We start from the raw sequence: 18,057 nt of genomic DNA on the forward strand, positions 1-18,057 counted from the left end.
AATTTTAAGAATTTTAACTTACTAATTTGATTGTTTTTTGTTATTTTTAATATTTTTAATTTTCATTGTTAATGTTTTTGAAACCCAATTTAAAATTATTGAATGTTTCAATATGAAAGGAACGCAGTAATTTCGAAATGCAAATAATTTTTGGTTGGTACTCTACGTTTGTCAAGTTGTAAGGGCATTTTCCACAAACCACCAGCCGCCTAACCGCGCGCGACCACTATTTCCAGTGTAGAGCAGACCCACTACTAAGACTGCTCAAAAGAAACGTAGAGCTCGCGTGGCTATTTGCCCGTGTGGTAAAGACTTACGGGGTTCATTAGAGCTTGTTTCTTAGAATGCTTTTGTAGTTTTTGCTCGAGTTTTTCTTATTATGCGTGAGTGCCTGCTTAATTTAATTAGCGCGGCTCTTGTCGCTCCAACTTCTGTAATTTAATTTCTATTGCTGAGAGGCGTACAAAACAAAGATTTAATTGTTTTAACAAAACAAAGATTGTTATTGTTTTATAAGAAATAAGATAGATGGCAATATGCTTTTGTATGAGTACTTCAACAGATGATACTCACAGTTTTACAACTGCCGCGACATATAAAATGCAAAGGCTGCGGCTTGTCGGTTTGTGGAAACGTGGTCTAAGTCTACAGTTGTTATTCGATCTGTGTGTACTGTCATATCTCTATAACTATACCTATACAGTTGTATATGTGTAGTGATTAAATGGCGATTCGTGGTTACATTGGTATTTCATAAAAAAATATCGCTCTGCACAAATTTCTTTGCATAAATAGTGTTTATACTTATAAAATATAAAAAAATGCGTTCTGTGGTAGAAATAGGGGCTAGTGTCCCTGCATTCTTGGGGAAATTATGGAAATTGGTTAATGATTCAGAAACGAATAATTTGATTTCATGGAGCCCTGTAAGTGTTTAAGTTTACTTTTACAGTGTTATTTAATATTACTATCAAATAACACATATGATGAAAGGTGATGCAATGAACATTTTCAATGGAAAATAACCATAACACAACCTAAAAATTATATGCATATTTAAGACGCAGCTGATTGTCTGCTGCGAAACTTGATAAATAAATAGTTACATGTCACGTTTTCTACCACGCAGTTCGTCGGGCGAACATTAGTTAAGGCGAAGCAATTCAGACACTTTAAAAAAATCATCTATTTTGCTATTAAATTAAAGTAATCTGGATTAAGAGAATATACATTTCTACATTCTATACATAAAATTACAATAACATTTAACTTTCTTTTTAAGCAAAGTAGTAGTTAATGCAAAGACTATCTTATGTCTTGCTTCAAAGTGAAGGGTTAACTATTGATACAGAGGTAGTGAATAGTTGTAATGTAAACACAAAGTTACATGTATCATCATAACACTGTAAAATTAATCAACATTGTAAAATATAATTTTTTTAAGGGTGGAAAAACTTTTGTTATCAAAAATCAAGCTGATTTTGCTAGAGAACTACTGCCATTATATTACAAGCACAACAATATGGCCAGCTTTATAAGGCAGTTAAATATGTATGGCTTTCATAAGATAACATCTGTTGAAAATGGTGGATTAAGATATGAAAAAGATGACATAGAATTTTCTCATCCATGTTTCATGAGAGGTCATGCATATTTGTTGGAACATATAAAAAGGAAAATTGCAAATCCAAAATCCATTGTTGCTAGTAATGAAAGTGGTGAAAAAATTCTGCTCAAGCCGGAGCTTATGAATAAGGTATTGGCAGATGTGAAACAAATGAAAGGGAAACAAGAAAGTCTTGATGCTAAATTCAGTGCAATGAAGCAAGAGAATGAAGCACTTTGGAGAGAGGTCGCAATTCTTAGGCAAAAGCATATCAAGCAACAACAAATTGTTAATAATGTTAGTCAATTAATAATAAATAATATTTTACTAATGAAATATTATGATATTAATGTTTTAAAATCATTTTAGCTTATACAATTCCTAATGTCATTAGTCCAACCAACTAGGGCACCAAATGCTAATGGAAACAATGTTGGTGTGAAGAGGCCTTTCCAATTGATGATCAATAATGCAGCACATGTCTCTACAAGTGATGGCCCTTACTCCAGTAGAGCTAAAAATATTAAACTAGACAAAGATGTTCCTTTAGAAGATATCAATGAAGATAACTTGGTGTGTTATTACACTTTGCTTTAATTGTAAATAGATTGTATTCTAACAATTAATCTCTATATTCTAATTTAAATTATAGGAAGATGGACCGACAATACATGAATTAGCGCATGATGATGTATTACATAATGATGCCTCACAGGATTCTTTAGACCCGACCAACTTTGTGACGGTTGATATAACTTCAAATCCTGAAATGTTTGTGGGTCATAACTCTGCTGACCCCTCAACTGCTATACAGTATCATGTTACTATGGCAGACGGCGATGAAGGGGAAACAGGTAATACTATTGTATATTAATTTAATTAATTTAAGAATTAAACTGATTAGTGATAGCTTTTATCCATGGAATTTATAAAATCTAGTTATAAATGTAGTGTTTACTACATTATTTGTGATCTTATAAAATAAAGTCATGTTACATTTAGCATCTAAAGAAAATTTTAAATTTCTTTGGTTGTAACCATAGCTGATTATCAACCATTATTTTTGCTTTTAGATTGGAAGCTGACATATCCTGCTAATCGCAAAAAGAGTGTGAGACCAACAAAAGTAGTGACAAATCCTGGACCCGTTGTTACATCACCATCACCTATGATACCATCACCATCGCCTATGACACCTTCGCCCACGTCTCCAATCCCACAGAATACTCTTGAACAACCAATTAACATTGTTACCATGACAACACCTGGTACCTCTAAGCAAAAGGAAAAAGGATCCAAAAATAAAGATATAATGTCAAGTGGTAAACATCTTCTCTCCTCTAGTAATTACAACACAATAAGTAATTCAGCAGACTTCAAACTGCCTGCTGAAATTTTTGCAAGCGATGACTCAGTAAGTGATGCGGGAGTGACAAATACTGATGATTTTACTATAAGGAACATAGTCCAAGATACGGTGCAAACCGAACCAGCGGTTACAATGTCCAAAGATGAAATGCTCGGTGGAGTAAATATTAAAGTTGAAAAAACGTTGGAAAATTCAAAGCCATCAAAGAAAGCGAAGAAATCAAAGAATAATGAAGCTACTGAATTGAACTTGGCTGACATAAAGACTGAATTACAGGATTACTTTGATTGGAACAACATGACTCTTGCTACGGTGAACAATAATACAAATGTGAATAGGTTCCAGTCCGTGTAAGTATTTATTGTTAACTAGACATTTTTACACAATTTTATTTATGAACAAAAAATTATTGCTAACCCATATTACACATATCAAAAATGTGCAGATTTATTTTACCAATTAAAAAAATCCAATCCAAGCATTTATTCCTATTTATTTCAATATTTATGTGTAATTTCAATATTCAGGTATAGAAGAGATAACATCGCCAAAAATCAAGATGAATTTTCTTCCCACTTTGGATCCAATTCAAACAAGTATGTGATATAAATGTCAAATAATGCAAATTGTTGCTACAAAAGCAAATATGAATAACCTTATTTATGGGCTTATAATTGCTCTTTTCACTATTATAGTCTAGCAGACAAAGTTTCTCCCACACTAAACCCCTTAATTACTTTCATTATTAATATTTATTTGGGAAAATTCTCAATATGATGTTACCAATATTACATTAATGCTTTAATTTCATTTATATATGTATACGTATATATTGTTTATGTATGTAGGTATATGATATTACTGGTTATTATTCTGAACTTTTCATTTTACATAATACAAAATATATATATACATTTTAACTTATTTAAAAAATACAACGATTCCTAAAACAAAGGCAAAAACTGTAATTACATTTACATAATATAACATACTCTATTTTTTATATATTACAATCACACAGATTACATAATAATAATCACATTAATTCCAGGAACGACATAGATGACCATCTGGATACAATGCAAACTGACTTGGATTCTTTAAGAGAACTACTACGAAGTGACAGCTATTCCTTGGATACAAACACTCTATTAGGGGTAAGTAAAATGCTAATCTTTATTTAAATATGTAAAACTTTATCAATTATTTTAGCAACATATATATCTTTTTTAATTTAATCAATATTGTTGTGTAACTTGAATAAAACATATGGTAAGTATTTCGCGCCCTAAATTCGAATCGATGTACGCGTCAGTGTGTGTAAGCCTTTGTTGACGCACACTAGCGCGGCTGCCGCGTAGCGACACGGGCGTTCGGCGCCGTGAGGTTGGCAGCACTGCGCCAGGTCACGTTGCATTCAACGTGCTGGGCGCTCGTGTGAGGCCTTGTGCTTTTACTGTCACATTTTATGCCGCCGCCGCCGCGGCGACTCGGCCACGTAATGCCGGCGTTTCGTTTATATTATAATAATTAACGTTGATAACGAATTCATTCAATTTCTCTAATCTCGTTTTCGATTCGTATGCCTTTGATATGATTTAGACATAATATTGATACTGTTTTCTGTTAGAAGTTTATTATAATTATTAAAAAGTATGTTACATTATAACTTGTATTGTCCATAGAATGCTGATGCGGGCGTAGAACCTGCGAAGTCTCTCGTCATTCCATTCCATCAGCACACCATGAATGACTATGTAATTTCTTGAAATAAATTCAATAGTATAATAAATATATTAATATAATAATAGAAATATTTTAACGTGAACTATTTGTGCATATCACACATAATGTATTAAAAACATGCACTTGAAGTAAAAAAAATATTTACTGTGTAAAAAAAACCTTTAAATATTTATATGATAGAATATTTTATCGGCCATTTATTATTAGATTTTTTACGAAATAAGGATTTCTGCACCAATCGTATTAAATAAGCAAATTATCAAATAGATGGGGTGCGTACATACAATACATTTATGTTCATTTGCTTGTAGAAGATTTAAAATTTATTCACAATTGAGTATAAACTATAGTTTTAATAATATTTCCAGTTGTTCGGTTCCGAAGATCCTTTCTATGGGCTGTCGTTTAATCCGAGCGAGGACAGGACAAAGAGCAACAATAATGGTGAGTTAGAAAAATATTTCTCTAATTAAAAGGTTCCATGTAAAAAGGTTTTATGCACTCTTAGTATAACATTATTTTATAAATATATTAGTTTTTAAATTTGGTCAAAGGTATATCATGGATTTTTGGGTACAGGTTAGTTATGGGTAATTAATAAGAGAATTATAGACATCTTATAGTGTTATGAAAGTGATATTATACGTTTATATTAATTGTAGATACAACAAAACAGTATCCGATGATTGATTATGATTGGCTGATCAGTGGCGGTGATAAGACGCCTGCATAGACCTGCAACCTCATTGCAAGCACACATCGACTATTGTTTCATTATGGATTGTTTAATTTATGGGTTGAATGACTTAGTCATTTCTCCACATACTATCCATATTTAACAATGCTGGGATATTTTTAACATTATTTTTAATATAAAAATTAATAATTAAATAAGTTAGTTTTGTTGATAACAATATAAATTTGATACTATAAGTGCATGATAACATGTAACCTTAGTTCTATGACCACAGCTTGTTCATGATAATATAAATATACAAAATAATTTAAGAATGTTCTATGTTACTCACTATGTTATTGTGCACGCATAGTATGTTAGGTTCTACCTTGTAATCGATCGCGGTTAGACCAGAGGTAGTAATTTTAAGTCGTTATATTTTCAATACAACCTCAGTAATATATTATTTGAAAGTTAAGATTATTATATGAATTTTCGTTGGGCAACAAAACTGGAGTAGACTCATTATTTAAGTATATATACTATATTCATATATTTCTGCATTAGATATATCTACTATTCTATATAAATTATACATTAATTTAAAAATTAAGCGGATTTTGTAAAAAATATATATATTATTTTGATTCCTCCGATGGAAAGAGTTATCTTTTATGAGATCTTGTAATAGATATAACTTTTTATTAGAAGAGTCAATTAACCATATTTGTATTATATACAATAGTACTGTAATACGGTGTTTTAACATTACTAATCCTGTAAAATATATTTTTTATGAAATGAAGCAAAGAAGAAAGGTGATATATCAAATGTGAGCGGGGAAGAGAATCACTCCCAGAGCCAGTGTTCTGAGGACGATGGTACTCATCTTATTTTAATCCGGTTGTTTCTATATAGACGTATTTAGTTTGATTATATTAGCGTAGTTTTTTAGTTTATTTTTAAATTTGTTATTTTGCATGTAATTGATATATTTGCCTATTTTTGTATTATATGTTTTTTTTATGTGGCTTTCTTTTATATACTTGATAAATATCAGTTCCTAATCTCTTAACATATTTTGAGTTCTTATCAACAATATTCGTATAGTTACAGTATATATTTGTCTATGGAAAATAATCGAGACTATGAAATGCTTTTGCCTATAGACATTGTCTATGGATGAATTTTGCACTTTTTTATTGTACGACAAAACAAATGGTAAGTTTTGACCTATTTCTTGCCTTAAATTCTAGTAATTACAATTAATAATGTTGGTAACATCTAGTAATAATTGTCACTAATTAGAAAGCTACATAAATAACATTAAAGTAGAAGCAATAATGCTTAGTAATTAAATTTGTATGTAATGGGTACTTATTGTAATTTGTTTTATTATTGAAAGATATTTAAGTTTATAATTATTTTATAAATGAAAATGCATGATGCACGTTTTTATTATTATTAAAGAAAATTATTCGTTAATAATAGTAACTATATAAATTTAAAGGTTCGAATTGGCTTTAAACTTACATTTGGCTTAAATATCTAATTAAGATCCCATGGTTTTTAACTAAGGTAAGGGATTTAATTAGGGTAAGCTGATGATTTGAAGCTTAGCACTTAGCCCGCTTTTCTATGCGAACTACAATATCAAGTGGTGGTTGATGGAATTTTGGCCAACTTTATCTTTCAATGACAACGGGTAACATATCGACCAATCCGATGAAATTACATATCTTATGGCATCTCTGAATTTATGTAACTCTTTTCTTCAGACTGGTCGATGTTATGATTGCAAAAGCGATTTAGTTGTCATTTTTTATTTACAATATCAATTGCATCAAATCTCAAGCTTAATTGGATATTTTATGTAAACATTATTACTGAAATAATTTTTATGTATTTGTATTCAAAATTATGTTGTAACCTTTTTTTGGTATTAGATATATTTTGCTTTGGATAAATGTGTGCGGCTGTTTGTAAGTTGCTTACACATAAAAAATCTAATATTTTTATATATCGCCAGGACAGTCGACCTCATATTTTTTTTTAATATGATGCACTAATTTTTGGGAAACTTTCAGCTGAAGGGTATCAGCTTATCTCGTATACAGGGAATATTCCGTATCTTGAAGATATAAATCTTCCCGAGTTGGAGGGTGATAGCTCTCAGGAGGCTCCACTGTCGATGGCGCCGAGCCCCAGCAGCTCCACACTCAACACACCGCGGGTTGACATACAACATACTCCGAGACCCTGAGGAATCGCCAAAAAACACCGCAGGAAAAAGCCCAAGTGACTTTAAACAATATCAATAAGTGAATTTAAAGTGAAGTTTTTTTTTATCTAAGATGTGTGTTACGTGTTGTTTTATAATTTTGTATATAATATTATATAAAATGCAATTTAATATCAAACTTAATATAAACCAAAATGAACATATATTAACTGATTTACTCGTTATTATGATTTAATCTATTAGTTTGTGTACGATATAGTGATGTCAGATGGCATTTGCGTAGTGAATATAAAAATTAACAACTTGAAACAATTAAAGGTGTCTAACATACATTATAAAGCTTCTGTGCTTGTTGTATAAAGGTAGAGTTGTGTAGGCGGATAACTCTTCTTACACGGAATATCTTGTTATTGTGCATTATAAACCCCATCCAATGAAAACAGTTATATTTTAAAAAATATAACTTTTTTCGTCGGCTAAAGCTCTAAAGGCATCTTTATAACTTTTTATATGAAATATTTATGAAACTTTGATTTTTTAGTGTTTGGTTTTAGAATATAAGGAGGTAACATGGTAATATTATCACGAGGCATTTTATCATGTTTGCAACAGTTAAACCGCAATTCCGCATATCGTTTTGCTGGTACAGTCAGCTTCATAAATATAGTTGCAGTCAAGATATCCAAATATATAGGAATACCTAAAGTGATCAATTATATACGTACAACCAAAGTTATCAAATTAATTGAAGCATCCACTCTGCTCAAAAAGATCGAAGCGTTCACGTCGTCATATATATGAGTACATTCAAAGTGCCCATAATTATAGTAACAGACAGAGCGTCAATAGTAACGAAGCACCGAAAGTATGCAAAAATATCGTAACATTAGACAAAATTGAACTCTATCTCTATTCACTTAAGATACACTTTGAAATATACTACTTCTGTTAAATTCATTTGACGCTTTGTATCAACATAATAGGTTGTCTAATAAGTTCGTTCCGATTTTTAATAGGTAGCTTAGAATAGACCCGAATATATTAAAATTATTGAAAACATATGACATGTTTAGATAACACATCTATATATATATATATATATATATATATATATATATATATATATATATATATATATATATATATATATATATATATATATATATAAAAGAAAGTCGTGTTAGTTACACTATTTATAACTCAAGAACGGCTGAATCGATTTGACTGAAAATTGGTGGGCAGGTAGCTTAGAACGAGGAAACGGACATAGGATAATTTTTACCCCGTTTTCTATTTTTTATTCCGCGCGGACGGAGTCGCGGGTAAAAGCTAGTACATACTAAACGAGGATAACTTCAGCCATATTTTGACAAATGGTAGGACACGATTCGTTCTTTTCTATCAGTTTTATAAAAACTGATTCACTTAATTTTTGCCGAAATACATAAGACGTTTTGCAATAAAATCGAACAAATATAATTTAAAAGACGTATTCCAAAACTTAAGGGCCTTTAAAACTTCCCTTAAAAATGGGCACGAACTTATCGGACAACCCAACATTTTTCTTCTTATTATTATAAAGTTTAAAATTTATAAATTGACGATACATGACAGATACCTAATCTATATATATATAAAAGAAAGTCGTGTTAGTTACACTGTTTATAACTCAAGATCGGTCAAACTGATTTAGCTGAAAATTGATGGGGAGATAGCTTAGAACTAGGAGACGGACATAGGAACTTTTTATATTGTGAGCATTTTTTTTATTCCGCGCGGACGAAGTCGCGGGTAAAAGCTAGTAAGTAATATCAAATTTAACTCTGTCACAATATGTGCTAGTTTCAGTGTTTTACTATTTTCGCCGCAGTACGTAAGTTTAATGGTTCGAATCCCAGGCTTACAAGGTTTTTATTTTTCAATATTATCAATCACATATAGAGCTTGTTTTTTTTTAATGAAAAGGAAAAATCTGGTAATGTTCTTAGAATATGTTTTTTACTTAACAAAAACAATTTTAAATTTTTATTTTTGGGGTATTAAATATTTATATAAAATTAATAACGATTAGGTTCGGCCATCTCGGAATAAAGCGAGTGGGCGGAGAGTGTTTTCACTTGTCATTGCGGTCATTGAAATTGAATTCTACTCGTATATCCATATCCTTGAAATACACTTTGAAAGTATACAAATTGTGTTAAATTAATTGACAATTTGTATCAAAATATTTTTCTCTTACTGTTAGGTATCTTCAGTCCGGTTACAGTAGAATTTTCCAAGCATAGATTTATTACACGTATTCGATGTCGCCAGTGACATAGTCCGCGCGGAATTAAATGACGAAACTTACAATAACAAACTTGAACAATAAAAAAACATGCTAATGACGACTCGGTTAAAAAAAGGGACAAGGAATATTGTGGTTCCTTAATTTTTAAAGATGTCGTATTCGACTACTATTGTAACCAATAATTGTTGCGATAAAGTTCAATTTTATATAACGCTTTGATAATAAAATTAAAAACCTTAAAAAATGTAAAAAAAAGTTTGGGATTCGAATCGCCAAAACTGCGTATGACAGCGAACAGTTAAGCCGTAAGGCCAAACTGGCATATATGGTGACAAATTAAAATTTGATATTGCTTATCTATCTAGTATCTGTCATGCGGGACGTAAACTTGTAGTAAATAGCAAAAAAATGTTTTGATTATAAAATGTCAAATGAATTTAACAGAAGTAGTATATTTCAAAGTGTATCTTAAGTGAATAGAGATAGAGTTCAATTTTGTCTAATGTTACGATATTTTTGCATACTTTCGGTGCTTCGTTACTATTGACGCTCTGTCTGTTACTATAATTATGGGCACTTTGAATGTACTCATATATATGACGATGTGAACGCTTCGATCTTTTTGAGCATAGTGGATGCTTCAATTAATTTGATGACTTTGGTTGTACTTATATATTTGATCACTTTAGGTGTTCCTATATATTTGGATATCTTGACTGCCACTATATTTATGAAGCTGACTGTACAAAATTGTACAATTTTTTTTTAATACGTATATTTAAACTATCGAAGGTAGGATTAGAAGGGGATTACTAAAAGTATGGATAGTAATTTTGAAACTTATTAATAAATAAATTGTCGATTAACGCAAATAGTTTACACCTTTTTAAGTTTATACGATTAGAAAGATTGTAGTAGCTTAAAGTTTAAATTCTATTATTACTTGATAAAACGGAACAAGTTGTTTTGTTTTCTAACCATGGATTGTGGTTATAATTCATAACCTATCTTCTTTGGTGAAAAGGTAAAAAAAAAATATTTATGCATTTTACCGCAGTGGAAACGGTAAATGAATTTTATTTGTAATGTAAAAATTTTCACCTTATAACAGGACAATATATATTCATATCAATTCAATAAACTATTTTTACCTTGGGTTTTTGCGTCCTAAATTTCCGTTTAGAACTTATCTCTGCGTTGTCAAAGATAATGACAGGTATGATGATATGTTTTATACAGAGATTTTGGTCTTAGAAACCCACAGTTAGTCAGACAATCCGCATATAGTTTATCTCATAAACGATATCATAGCAGGCTAGAAGATTAAATATAATATACACATATAATATATAGCTAGCTATTCCTGGTGCCTTATGAACAATATGAGAGTAAAAAAACTGCTAATATAATTGCGGGATTTTATAAGTTGTTTACTTTCTCAGCAAAACAGCAAAACAAAGAATATCTGGTATATAACTTCAAACTTTCGTGGTTTTTACTAATATACTGTACAGCAGTGATTGTCAAACTTATTTCACCGCCCCCTTTGGAAATCAATTATATTTCAGAGCGCCCCTAATTTTTATTCAGCCCTAAAACTTAACCACAATTTCATTGCTTTAATTAATTTCAATGCCCCCCATTTTTTGGGCCTCTTATCGCCCTCTCCTAGGTTTCAAACGCCTCCAAGGGGACGTTATCGCCCACTTTGGGAAACACTGGTCTACAGCCTAATCGTGGTAAGAATCCCGTTTCTTACGAACAGTATATTAAGGAATATCTGGTACTATTATATGAGTAATTTCTTTTAATCTTTTCGTTAATGATTTCTTTAATTAGTTGCACATTGAAAGAAAATAAATATTTTTGTTTTAATAATATAAAATAATGAATAAAATTATTTTTGTACCGAGACTTCAATAGTCTAAAAACGCGAATTATTATGTACATACATATATATGTTATTTATTTCTTTTTGTATACATTTGTATTTATAAGTGTAAAGATTTACTATAAGGAGGTATCAATTATTCTCAATTATTAAGGTGCTTTTCCACTGAAGAGAAGAATCTTTATGTGCATCAGTGAAAACGTTATCTTATGATTCAATAATTTTGAAATATCATATGTTTTATGTGATGGTAACGCCGCAGAGCATTTTTATTATTAATCTTATATTAAATAGTTACACATAAATGGCTTTCTAAATGAAGACATTGACATGTCAATAATTAAAGTATGATTTATGATGATTTATTTAAAAGTTTACATGTTATCCTTGTTTTTTCAAAAGGATGACATAATATATTTTGTGCAGGTGTTATGACAGTTTTAATTTACGGTGATATCACTTAAGATGTCACATTTGCACATTTATGTCCGTTTACATGTTTATTTTTAACAATCATTATGCCTGAGGTCATTAAATGGTGTGCTTATGAGTGTGACAGGGTTTTGAGATAGTATAAGGTAATAGCGTGGCGTGGGCCTTTGCCTTTTCATTGTGATTATTGTTTCAATCATGAAAGAGTGAATAAGGAAATAGGTAATTAGCCCGAAACTTGGAAAACATTATTTACAACTAGACTAGATTAAAATCTAGTTCTATCCGTTAATACCGAGAATGATAATGTTACCCATCCCCATTAGCGTGCAGGAATCCATAGATTTTTTTAAATTGACCTAACACCTGATAAGTAGTGTGGTCGAAAGATGGTATAATTCTTTTCCAGTATCTTGGCTACATCTGAAATTGTATTTTCAGCGATTCGCGCTAAGTTGAGAGCCGCCAATATATCTGCTAAATGCGCTACCTTAGTAAGTGCCTATTCACTCTACTCTTGAAGGCGCCCACGTTATACGTTGGACTGAATGTAGTTGGATTAAATGATTTACAAATTTGTACCGCTCTAAAGCGAAGAAATTCATATTCAAATTTTTAGCTTATTTGCGCGGAAGTGAAGCTCTTATCTAGTTTTTTTTTCACGTTAAAAATCTCACAGTAGTAATACTGTATGAATTGTTGATATGTACAAATTTTTACATGAAAAATATTTAATATTTTGTTCGCTATAATTATTATACAGACTGACATATGAGTAATATTATCGTATAATGTATCATTTACCAACACGATTTTGTACACTGTCTGACAAAAAAAATGTTACACTTTGTACCGTATAGTATAAAATATGTCCAATTTATATTCAACACATGAAATTGATGCGATGAATACTTGTACAATTTTAATGTAAATAAATTAAATATTGCATGTATATAATTTTATACGATGTTAAAAAATTGTTTCGATTTTTCCGTTGTTATTGTTATACGAGTAACGTTACTCTTTTTAAATGTTATTGTAAATCTTTGGAAAGATAATTATCGTTACAAATGCTATGGAAATTTGTATAGAATTTGGTAAATGCAAATTACTGGCTAAGTTTTTGGCGCTAGTCATTTCTAATGACTGTTTTTTCAATTACCCTGCGAAGTGTAGAAATTAATAAAATCTGTGCTTTTATATCGTTTTATTTTAAGTACCACATAATCTTAGACTTCATTGTATTATAACATTTTTTATGAATTACGAACAAAGTTGTTGTTTTTAAGTTAGCTTATAACTTACTATGTAAAGAAAATACCTATAAGTTATTTTTAATGTAATAAAAGATTGTATACACATTTGTTTTTATTTTCTTTCCAATATTTATACCTGACATTATTGCAATATATCCAACTTCTTTAATCACCTTGTTCTATTTGGCTGTTTGCCTTATTTAGTTGACCTTCAATCTCATTGGTCGAGAGCTAACAAGTGACGGGTAAATATTTAAAGAAATGACGGACCGAAAATGGTCCGCTTGAGTTTTGAACCTTGCAAGTCATCGGTTTGTCTTTTTATAAATTCATCTTGAATTTCGATTATTACTTTAAGTTCGATTTCAAAAAGAAAAAAAATAGCAACAGCAAACTAAGAGTCTATTTTGTATAGTAATTAAGTTTGCTATTTTTACGCAACAGGCGCTTGGCTTTTATTCGTAAATCTCAATAAAAAGTCTTGTTAGTACAAAATATTTTTAATTGTACTATGATTTATCACTCCACATATACTGTTATCACAGTTTATTAAAATATCACAATTATACATAACACAGCATAACTCATAAAGGAAATTATGACCGTTACAAAGTTACGAGCATTATTAGTACTGCTTACCACAACATTAAGTAAATTATAATTTTAAAAAGCGAATGCAACAAAATCATTGTAAATATTAGTAAATAATCTTTTTATAGCGCAAATAAAAAAAATGTTAACATTAAAAATAAAAGTAACACAACAAATACATAATTTTTTTATCTTAAAGTTATCGCTTTTGCTCACTGATAAATATTCCAAGCAAAATATTTTGATCACAATTTAATACATAAATAGCTTGCCTGACCTTAGAGGGTCTGAAAAGAATCGCACAGTTAATAACACAAACATATTTTACATTACACAACAAAACAAAATTCCTTATTCCTGGTTAGTAGTAGTACATTATTGCTATTTTACACTGAAATATACTCAATCTATGAGGATATATAAGGATGACTAAAATTCACCTACTATGTGTTAGTATTTAACAAAACACTAATTTCTATTTGTTTTTTTGTAATGCCCTTGTTAGATAGCCACTAGACCTATCAAAAATTAAGGATTGAATTTTCTTTTATTTACATAACCTGTACTAATATTATGAAGAGGAAAGATTTGATTGTTTCTTTACATTGAATAGGCTCTGAAAACACATCTCCAGGTGATTTGGGCTATATAAATTTTTAGATTATATAAATTCGCGTGGACGAAGTCGCGGGTAACTGCTAGTATTTTATAAATGATAAAACATTAACAAAATATTGCTAAAATACTCGTATTACTCATGGTTTCCATACACATTTACACTGCATTGTGACTTCACCCGAGTTAGACTTATTCACTGGATTGTATGATATACAAGCGATTCAATGTAAGCGCAGCTTCCTCATCAATGATGGTAGAAATGTTGGTGCAGGTGACCTATTCTTAACGGATTCTGTTATATACGGCCCCGGTTTAGTCATCAGCACGGTGTGCAGTGTGGGCAGAGCTCCAATAGCACAGGCCAGCTCCGGAGACATGTATCTGCAGCCTTGCACATCCAGGAACTTCAGCTTCTCACAATGTGATCTAATAGCCTCTAATGATCTATCAGTCAGTTGGTTGCAACCCTGAAAATTGATAACACATAATTAACACTTGTTTTATTTCATAAAGATTCCGATTTCAGATAAAACTGACCTATGATGTATATTATCAGTGTATTGAGACACAGATAGTAGGTATGTTTCACTTGAAGGCCATCATTAAGATGAATGAAGTAAAAATACTTTACATACACATATTTTCAGTAAATGATTTGCATATTTTTAATTCAAGGTCTCACAAGTGACAAATTGTTTTTTTAAGTATAGTCGAGATACTAAATTGACTTACCCGTAATTCAAGAGTGTGTAATCTTCGTAATCCTTTTACGATTTCCGTAACTGCATCATCCTTTAAGTTATAGCAATCAGTTAAATTGAAATATTCAATGCTCGGGCAGTTTCTTACCAAGTGTCCTACACCTTCATGAGTTATTTGTTGGCATCTACTAAAGTTAAGATTTACTAGCTCCTTGAAGGAAAATGCATATCTCAAACTAACATCAGTCATTCTATTACAACCGCTCATATCCAATTCTCTAAGATGTTTCAATCGTGCCAAAGAATAACCTGTAAATGAGTCCATTGTTAGTATATTTTCACACATTCTCATAACATTTCTTTTTCTATTCGCATCTCGAACGATCTCTTCTTCAGCTCTTGAGCCTAAATGTATTTTCTGATGTGTGGGAGCTTCATCACAGTTGGACATTATAGGTGAATCATCATCACCATCTTGTTGTAACTTCCCCATCCCAGTTAAACCAGCATCAGACACTTTGTCGCAATGACTGATTTTCAAGGTGTGTAAGAAAACTTGATTTTTAAATACAACCTGTATAGATGTGTCCGTTACAGCATTGAAACAGTAACTTAAGTCCAATGAGCGTAAATTTGGCAACTTCTCTGATATCATTATGACCCCGGTTTGATCTAAGTTTAATGAGTGTATATCCAATTCTTCTAAAACTGAATTCTCTTCAGCACAAATACCATTTTTAAGTCCTTCTTTTGTAATCAATTCACACTGTGAAATATTTAATATCTTCAATTTTTTTAATTTGTGTAGTTCCGATATACCTAAGTCAGTAACAGCTCTGCATCTTTGAATATTCAAATTTTCTAGATTAATTAAATTGTTACAAATGTGAACTAAAGATTGGTCAGTTACTCTAGTGCATAAACCTATGTCTAGCTCTTTTAACATAATCTGATGTGTAGTTAGAGCCAGTATACCCGTATTAGTTAGTTGATCACAAGAATGGACTTCCAACGTATTTAATTCAAGGTTAACAGCTTCCGATAATGATTTTAAAGCAGCACCATCTATAAGAGTACTTGAGAACTGCAGAGTTTTTATACTTTGAGCATGAGAAACTATAAATTGCAATACAAAATAAAATGTTAACACACTCTCTGATGGATTCTCAAAAATGTTAGTTCCACTGGGATAAAATTTTTTCACTAGTCCCAAATGAAATTGCAGCGAGCAACCAGATAAGTTTAAATGTTCAAGAGCTGGAGCAGCTTTCACAAAACGGCTAAATAGTGCATCCGTGAGGTACTGGTTGCCTGAGAGGCTTAATGACTTCAAATTTTCTAGATTATTTACCAACAGGCCATCGGTTTTTCCTTCTAATAGACGGCCTGACATGAAAAGATCTTTGCAACTTTCAATATTCAATGATTCCAAATTCGGACATTCGTGTAGGATGTTCACAAACACCTTTTCACACATGTCACAATTTTTAAAAGTCAAGCTTTTAATGTTTTCTCCAGTCCTCTCCCAGAAACCATTTAATTTACTTGATATTTCCACTTCATTGAATAAGTAGTTGGTATAAACAGTGGCTGAATTCTCAAAGATGCTCAGATTAGATGTGTTCTCATCACTGTCTATAGATTTGTATAAAACAACTACTTTATTCTTTAAGAAGCAATAAGCATTAGCGGCTAAATACCAGGAGTGACATGTCTCACTTGCATATTTTCTGTCTGACTTTGGTAGATATTTAAAAATGTAAACTAATACCTGCAACATATAAAATTGTAAATATATATGACTATCTTAAGACTATGTGGTAGGCCTCAAGTAATAAAATAAAAATTATTTTAAATTAAGAAAATTTATTTTCCAACTTGAATTCAAGTGTATTAGTATATGCAGTATGTAGAATTAAATTTGTAGCAAAATGATACACTATTTGCAATAGTAATATTTATTTACTTGCTAATCTAAAGTTCAAGACATTTTAGTTTACAAGCAAAAGACAAACAATTCTAAGAAAGAGAAATAAAGGTCAAATGTTTTCATTTTCGAGAGCATAGCTACTATCAGAAAGATATTAATCACGTGAAAAAATGATATAAAAGGCAGACAAAGAAACCTTATGATTACTAATTTACGATTAAATCAGTCAACTTACTTCGAATGGTAATTCCATGATTAAATTTCAAACAGTAAAATCTTTTTAATTTAAGTAAAGAGCAACTTTACATTATTCAATTGAAAATTTAGACTAGATTCATTAAAATATAATTTAAAGTTCAATGGCAAAATTTGAAGTTTATGGCTAAACATATGACATTTTACTGACTTGACAAACAAGATGTGAGTGACCTTGAATTTGTCATATGATTTTGAAGTTTGTAAACAGATTACGTAAATTACGTTTCGTTATTAGTTTAATTTCAGGGAAGGTTCCTAAATAATTATTTTTAAAATTAAGTATAAATTATAAGATAATAAAATTGTTTGTGTTGGAATTGCGTTATTTTAAATAATTTATAATAATTTGTTGGGAAAAAACGGCGAAACGCTAAGTGGAAAAAATGCGAATGCGGCGCGATCAAAACGCAATGAATAGTCGCGTGCTCGCAGTAAAATAAACGCTGGCGTT

The 18,057-nt window shown here is 30.7% G+C and overlaps 2 protein-coding genes across 8 annotated transcripts; one reads left to right on the forward strand and one right to left on the reverse strand.

Annotated features, from left to right (window-relative positions):
* The first annotated feature begins 691 nt into the window (after window positions 1-691).
* Window positions 692-7,745, forward strand: LOC106718784 (heat shock factor protein). 7 transcript variants are annotated; one of them, XM_014512961.2, is made up of 11 exons: window positions 692-926; window positions 1,445-1,903; window positions 1,976-2,179; window positions 2,259-2,460; window positions 2,680-3,325; window positions 3,503-3,571; window positions 4,027-4,132; window positions 4,661-4,732; window positions 5,090-5,165; window positions 6,204-6,278; window positions 7,485-7,745. In XM_014512961.2, exons 1-11 carry the CDS (start codon window positions 822-824, stop codon window positions 7,658-7,660), a joined length of 2,190 nt encoding a protein of 729 aa, XP_014368447.2. In that variant the 5' UTR covers window positions 692-821; the 3' UTR covers window positions 7,661-7,745. The 7 variants fall into 7 exon arrangements, with proteins under 7 accessions (XP_014368447.2, XP_014368450.2, XP_014368448.2 ...); XM_014512964.2 differs by lacking the exon at window positions 4,661-4,732; XM_014512962.2 differs by lacking the exon at window positions 3,503-3,571.
* A 7,193-nt stretch (window positions 7,746-14,938) lies between these two features.
* On the reverse strand, window positions 14,939-17,700 carry LOC106718696 (F-box/LRR-repeat protein fbxl-1). Its single transcript, XM_014512854.2, has 3 exons — window positions 17,584-17,700; window positions 15,450-17,189; window positions 14,939-15,184 (listed from the first exon to the last, which is right to left on the reverse strand). Exons 1-3 carry the CDS (start codon window positions 17,599-17,601, stop codon window positions 14,939-14,941), a joined length of 2,004 nt encoding a protein of 667 aa, XP_014368340.2. The 5' UTR covers window positions 17,602-17,700.
* Window positions 17,701-18,057: the final 357 nt, after the last annotated feature.

The sequence above is a fragment of the Papilio machaon genome, chromosome 2 (assembly GCF_912999745.1).
Source record: "Papilio machaon chromosome 2, ilPapMach1.1, whole genome shotgun sequence".
Classification (NCBI taxonomy): Eukaryota; Metazoa; Arthropoda; class Insecta; order Lepidoptera; family Papilionidae; genus Papilio; species Papilio machaon.

Excerpts from the sequence above, each read along its gene's own strand:
- LOC106718696 (XM_014512854.2), bottom strand. Across the intron at positions 15,185-15,449 it reads TACACACTCTTGAATTACGG|GGTTGCAACCAACTGACTGA; the intron begins GTAAGTCAATTT and ends ATCAATTTTCAG.
- LOC106718784 (XM_014512961.2), top strand. The coding sequence starts at position 822 with ATGCGTTCTGTGGTAGAAATAGGGGCTAGTGTCCCTGCATTCTTGGGG. Across the intron at positions 1,904-1,975 it reads AACAACAAATTGTTAATAAT|CTTATACAATTCCTAATGTC; the intron begins GTTAGTCAATTA and ends AAATCATTTTAG. Across the intron at positions 2,461-2,679 it reads CGGCGATGAAGGGGAAACAG|ATTGGAAGCTGACATATCCT; the intron begins GTAATACTATTG and ends TTTTGCTTTTAG.